General features: G+C 40.7%; 1 protein-coding gene across 1 annotated transcript; it reads right to left on the bottom strand.

Annotated features, from left to right (window-relative positions):
• Window positions 1–303: 303 nt before the first annotated feature.
• mpg (N-methylpurine DNA glycosylase) lies at window positions 304–5937 on the bottom strand. Its single transcript, XM_026929696.3, has 3 exons — window positions 5440–5937; window positions 1081–1285; window positions 304–838 (listed from the first exon to the last, which is right to left on the bottom strand). The coding sequence occupies exons 1-3, from the start codon at window positions 5755–5757 to the stop codon at window positions 465–467; spliced, it is 897 nt and encodes a 298-aa protein (XP_026785497.2). The 5' UTR covers window positions 5758–5937; the 3' UTR covers window positions 304–464.
• Window positions 5938–6932: the final 995 nt, after the last annotated feature.

The following is a 6932-nucleotide window of genomic DNA, read 5'->3' as shown; positions in this document are numbered from 1 at the left end:
GAATAATAGTTTATTATTTGAGAGTCCTACTGTATTGAGTGCCACTGGACAACCATAAAATGAACAATTAGTTTTCTTTCCTATAATGGGATAAGGGAAATTCCCTGATGTGATAGATCATACTGTCAAACAAACTGGAATAAAAAAAAAAGTGCACCATAACGATCATTCCAGACCAAGATACTGAAGATTGCAAGGGTTCCAGTAAGGAAAAACAGAAAGTGGGTAAGAAAAGGAAAAGGGTGCAAAAGATGCTAAGCAGTTTGTCTACAAATCTCTGAAATCACTAAGCACAAAACACACTCCCAGACGTAGAGATTTATTACAAAACACTTCACCTCTTTGGCTTTCACATGTGCTAATGCTTCCAAATATTAGTGGACTGTTCCTGTCATGGCAACACTACATTTTTTTAAAACATCATAACATCTTCCCATCTTAGTCTCATGGGACTCGTTAACTTCCTACTGCTTACTCTCAGCTACTTTGTCCACCACACTAACACAACGATGACCTCGCAGGTAAAATCGTAGTGGTTTGGTGGCCCATTCTCCATGGGACTCGATTCCAATCCGAGGGGCTGAAACTACGTCTCCTGCTCCTGATGTCGCCCACTCTGTGTCCGTCTCTAGCCACACATCAGCATCTGAGGCCAGGTCCCTGCGGTCAAAGCAGCGCTGGACATCCAGGGCCTGGCACAGCTTAGACGGGCCATTACATAATTCTCTGTCCTTCACTGTCTTGGCGCCCTCTTTACGTTTGGATGCCCGCAGCCTCCTCATGACATCCTGACCCTGGAGGGGCTCCAGGGAACGTAACAGCACAGCTGCCCCTTCCCCTACATATACACAGACAAGCAGCAGTTAACTTGATTGTCTCCTCATCTTATCCTGAGGATAGATAAAATCAATAAAAATATAAATACTTTACCGCCATCAAGATAGCCTTTAATGAAGAGCCATTAAATAAAAGAGCACCACAAGCACACACACATCAATGTGGTGCCCTGAATGGAACTTTGTGTTTGTGATATTTCTCAGCCTTTGAGTGTTTCATGTTAAAAAAGCCGGGAAGCCTCACCCTGGCTGGAGATATTCATGCAGAGATAGATGCCATAAATAGGGTAGACATAGATGGTGCCAGGCTTCATGAACATGGCTGCATTTCTTTCTGTGCGCTTGCCACCAGCCGAGTGCGATGCCTTGTCTTCCCCGCCCAAGTAGGCCTCCGTCTCGACCACCCTGGCTCTCAGCTCTGTGCCATCAGAATGCCTGCGCACCAGCACCTTACAAATACACAAGAGATTTAGTACAAATGCTTGGTTAACCGCGCACTCCAGTGAAGTACTCCACTCATTCATTTCAGAGAAAAAACGAACACATGCAAGCTAATAACACTGTCAGCAGGTGGTGCAACTGTACCATTAATCTATCAAAAAACAGGTAAAAGTAACTGTCAACTGTACTGTTTATGGATACATTTGGAACAACTGCTATGTCCCATTTATGCCATCTTTGATAATAGTTATACAGCCAGCAATCGCCAAGGACAAAAGATTAACCTCAATGAAATTCGGATAATATTAATGTTAATTGATCATTTTAAGTGTGCACATTACACCAAATATGGGAATATGTCATGGAATCCTGCACTTTTCAGAGCTGCCATTAAGGCCTGATTTATACTGCTGCATTAGCAACTCAATAACAATAAACACTAATTAAATTGAAGTGCTTTGATACAAGAGCCACATGATACTGCTGAATACAGATAAATGAAAATGCTTTATGTGAGAATTGACATCATTTATAATTGACTGTGCAAGGTTTCTTTTTTTTTAAATTCTGTGCGAGCATCCATGCACAATGTCCTGAAATGCAAACCATACACGAGTTACCCTATATAGCATGAGTTACCCCATATTGTAACAAACGAAGCCAGGAAGCCAGAACGAAGTCAAGGCATTTTGTGTAATAGAAGTGTGTGTGTAATGAAACTAGGAGAGTGTGGAAAAAGGCCCATCCTCTCTGACTGCAAAGAATGCATGGTCACATATTACAGAGGGGTGCAGGGGTCTGACGGTTCGACAGCAAGCCGGATGCCCTCCAACGTAATTGCTTTCATACGTCTCAGACCCATGCTCTTTAAAGTTCCAAGCAGTCTTAAATTACAAACACGGGCATACTTCCAGACAGAGAGGTGCACTCACAACGGAAAGTTGTGCCACTGATTACTAATTTGGTTTGCCTTTCTGCTTAAATAGTCTAATGTCTTCTCTGGCATGGTTGGCTCCTTTGAATGGAAATAAACACAATGTGCGCTCACAAGTCTGACCAGAAATCCTGCCTCCAAACATATGAGGCAAGTGGTTGGGGCAGTAATCTATACTTTTAATCAGATAACTACAGATAATGAGGCACTTCCAGAACATGCTGAGTCAGTATTGCTACAGTAATAAAAAGCTCAGCAAGGACCAGCATACGGCTACACATTTGTTGCAGCATTTAACCCACAAAGCACATAAGTTTTCCTTTCCATAATGTGGTAGCAGTAGCTATCATAATATTTGTTGATTAAATATTTTATAACATACCATACTTGTTACCTTTGTGTGGGAATAACTTATTCTTGAGGGGAAAAAGTTCAGACACCTCAGATTTTACTCAGCCAATATTCTAAATAAATATGATCTAATGCCACAATCCATGGTACTCAGAACCCTGAAAAACCAGTGCAATGAAGTGCAATGGAATGGTCATTCAACTCAGATTTCCAAGTCGGGACCTCGGGCAACATCCACCTAGCTCAGGTTCTCTGACATAAACAAACGCGGAGCACGGTCAGTGGTAAACAGATTTCTTTTTGCATCATGCTTGATTTTGCCTGATATGTAGCTTTTGTATTTTGAAAACATGCTTTAACAGCTTTGTAAGTTTAGATTTGTAAGATAATTCCATTGATTTCAGCCCAATTTTAAAGACCATAGTGACAGATCATTTTTATAAGCAAAGATGTACAAGATGGTTGACCTTGTCTTATGCGTTGTTTCAAATCACTAATCGTGCAGAAATTATTCATGTAGGTCTTCTTTATCTTCAGAGACGTGCCATAAAAATATGACCGTGCTCTGGGCATGCATGATTTTCCGAACAGAAGCCCTGGAATGCATTTGGTTCGGAACTCAGGGAAATCAACCTGAAACTTTCTGAGTTCCGAGTACAATGGAGTGGATCATTAAGGCGCCAAGAATGTGTTGATTGTGCTAAAATGTACCAGTCATATCTGATGGGGAACATTTTCCTAAACTCTTACACAGCTATGCAGCAAGTCAATTACAGCTGACAGCTTGTGCTATATAGCTTCTCATTTCTCTTGTGAGTTACTTTTAGTGCTGCTGGCAATATGGCTCGTCATGACATCGTAAGAGTAACCTATAGTGCCATGCCCCTGAGAAGGGTCTAGCTGCAGACATGCACACTCTGCTACAGACGTCTTTTCTGCAGACAGAAGAGCAATTCATCCACAGTATTTCTTAGGTAACCTGCAATTTAATTGTCATATAGTGTACCATTATGCAAAAATGTGCGATGTGAAACAGTGTGTACCGCTAAATTTTGTGCCATCTCATAAGTCTATGTCACCGGGTCGCGACCCTGGTTCTGGGGTACCCCTCGTACTGTTCTACCACACCCACTTCAAGTTCAGTTGTGTGAGGAGCAGGGAAAACACTACAATGTGCAGGACAAGGGGGATTTTATGGCTAGGGTTGGGAACCTATGGTCTACCTCAATGGCTTGGTCTATGTTGAGGTTTTCTAACAAATAAGCAACCTTCTCTAGGCTGGCTGTTAGTTGGATAGGTAAGCTAGATAGATTCATAGATCTACACATGACAAGACTGTTTTGACTTTCTGTTAAAAAAAACTCAAGAATATGAAGACCCTTAGATCCAGTTTCTTGAATCTTCTTGCTTAACAATTGTTTGATTTATTTATTTATTTTTTTTTTTTGTAAATATTGAAATGTGAAGCTGGCTAACATTGAATGAAAGCCAGCTGGGTAAGAAATCCTTTCACTTCAACTGTCCTTTTAATTTCGTGCGTCCATGGCAGAGCGGATATTATTTTTGGATGCAATGTTAGCTTTGTAGATATAGAAATAGCAACTGGATGCACTTAAGTTGAGATGCTTTTATAGGTCATTTATGTAATCATGTCTGTAAGATAGTGTGCATCAGCTGGACAGTGACATTGTTACTAAGTTTGTTTAAATGGACAGTGAACAGGGCTTTGGGAGTCAGTATGTGTGTACATGGTCTGTACAGAGTATAGGTTGCTCGAAACCTGCCAAAACTTGGACCCATTCTCAAAGCAATCCCTAAATAAGGCTTACAGTCATCATCAATGATGATGTTACAGGAAATGAACACAACCAGAGCTTCACTTGAAAGTGCCCAATCTTTTCCATACACGTGTCAAAGCTCTAGTCCCAATCACAGGGTCCCAGTCCTGGTCCTGGTGTACCCTCAGGGCTGGGGCTCAATACATTTTAGAGTTTTCCCAGCTCTAACACACCTACTTCAATTCAGGAAGGGCTGTTAATGAGCTGATTAGTTGCATCAGCTCTGGCATTCATTTTAAGTCCATGAAAGCAGTCTTCTCCATCTCAATCCTCAGCCACCCCCAGACAATTCACATTTTTACTCTCTCCCAAAACACCTCAGGCAAACACTCAAGAACACTAAATACACTATATGGCCAAAGGTTTGTGGACACCTGACCATCATATCCATATGCTGACCTTCCCTAAACTGCTGCCACAAAGTTGGAAGCCCCAAAAAAGGAATAGAATATCTCTGTATGCTGTAGCATTGCAATTTCCCTTCACAGAATGGAACAATGCCACTGTGCACAAAGCAAGCTCCATGAAGACATGGTGTGTGAAGGTTGGAGTGGAAGAACTCGAGTGTCCTGCACAGAGCCCTGACCTCAACCCCACTGAACACCTTTGGGATGAACTGGAACACTGACTGCACCCCAGACCTCCTCGACATCCCAACATCAGCGCCTGATCTCACTAATGCTCTTGTAGCTGAATGAACACAAATCCCCACAGCCACGCTCCAACATCTAGTGGAAAGCTTCCCAGAAGAGTGGAGCTCATTATAACAGCAAAGGAATGGGATGTTCATGTGTCCACAAACTTTTGGCCATACAGTGTATCTGCCGGGAGCTGGAAATGAGCAAAATAATAATAATAATAATAATAATAATAATAATAATAATAATAATAATATAACCTGCCCAGGGGGATTGGGTTATTAAACAGGTGGCATTTTTAAAATAAAAATCCACTGAACTCCCATCACTCTCAGTGTTTAACCCTACAAGCCTCATTTTAACCATTTAAGCAGGGAGTTATCAATAAGCTCAGTGCTTACCTTACCCAGAAGGGCTTTGGCTAAATCAACACATGGCTGGTTAAAGAAGTCGAATCTCAGCCTGGCAGCATTATCAGCTTTACTGAGAAAGTACTGACTGCAGGTCTGGTCCTGATCCTTGCCCTGGTCTGTGTCTCTGTGTCCTCCATCCTGCCGCTGGAGTCGCTTCTTTACCGTCTCACTAACATCAGTCTTTGACAATAACTTCCTCTTGAGAGTCGTCATTATCCAGCTGCTTACTTCACTCGCACAGATAACGACACAATACTTCACTTCACACTTCTTGAATAAAGCGCTTGATTTACTCATGCTGCTCATCTTATTGTGATATCTACACCTCCATTACCGCCATGTCAGCTGCTATAGACATAAATTTACTGTAGCCCAGACCGGTGAGAGGCTTATTTTAAACATAAATACTGTAAATGCACATCACAGGCTTTCCGATTCCTGCCTGCACTCACTGCTTTCTCTTCCCCATTAATCTGGCAAAGAATTGTGGGATTGTTAAAGGGACCGCAGCACGAGTTCTGTTTACAAAACCATGACCACTGATCCCCTCACACATGAACTAAACCCTGTGAGTTCTGTAAAATACAACCCCTGGCAAAAATTATGGAATCACCACACTTAGAGGATGTTCACCCAGCCTTTTTACTTTATAGCAAACAAACAAATCACAGATATGACACAAAAAAGGTTTTGTTCAATAGCTTAACATTTTGGCTTTGTGAAACATACAGCAAAAAAATTCAGTGACATTTTTTTTATTAATGGCATGTCTTTTTCCAAATCAAGTAGAGGAAAAAATTATGGAATTTTTTTGTACATGTGAGCAGACAGCAGAGAAGTCCTGCAGCTTCTGTGGATGTGTGAATCAATATTTATTTATTCAGTGTGAGGTCACTACAAATTTTGGTCTGATTTGAAGGATCCTTTCAGAGTTAATTACTTCTTCAATTTTAAAGAAAAAATTAGCTATTATAATAATGATTTAAGAAAGTGCCTGTAATATATTGTTAATTCTATCTATCTATCTATCTATCTATCTATACATATAGAGAGAGAGACAGAGAGAGAGACAGATCACTTCTCTAATCTATTAATTTTATAAAAAGCAATAAATGTAATAAATAATCTTACAACTATTACACCTGTCTCTTTGAAGAGATTCAAACAGGTGACTGGCTTTCCTGTCTAGCTAGTGTGTGTGTGTGTGTGTGTGTGTGTGTGTGTGTGTGTGTGTGTGTGTGTGTGTGCTTTATGCTCAGTTTAGTGTTTTAATATAACTAGATTAATTAAAAGATCTAGTTTTAGTTAGATTTAGATGTAGGCATGACATCAATTAGCTGCAATAACAATTGGAAGGTCCTCACAAGAATAGTAAGACAAATGTGTGTTTGTGCATTCTGCTAGCTACAAGGATTGATACAGATTAATATTACTGTTTGTTTGTTTGTGTGTGTGTGTGTGTGTGTGTTTGTTTGTTTGTT

The sequence above is a fragment of the Pangasianodon hypophthalmus genome, chromosome 23 (assembly GCF_027358585.1).
Source record: "Pangasianodon hypophthalmus isolate fPanHyp1 chromosome 23, fPanHyp1.pri, whole genome shotgun sequence".
NCBI lineage: Eukaryota > Metazoa > Chordata > Actinopteri > Siluriformes > Pangasiidae > Pangasianodon > Pangasianodon hypophthalmus.
The sequence above is the reverse complement of the archived record's forward strand: the minus strand, read 5'-3'. Positions and strand labels throughout refer to the sequence as shown.

Excerpts from the sequence above, each read along its gene's own strand:
- mpg (XM_026929696.3), bottom strand. The coding sequence starts at position 5,757 with ATGAGCAGCATGAGTAAATCAAGCGCTTTATTCAAGAAGTGTGAAGTG. Across the intron at positions 1,286-5,439 it reads CCAAAGCCCTTCTGGGTAAG|GTGCTGGTGCGCAGGCATTC; the intron begins GTAAGCACTGAG and ends TGTATTTGTAAG. Across the intron at positions 839-1,080 it reads CATGAATATCTCCAGCCAGG|GGGAAGGGGCAGCTGTGCTG; the intron begins GTGAGGCTTCCC and ends GTGTATATGTAG.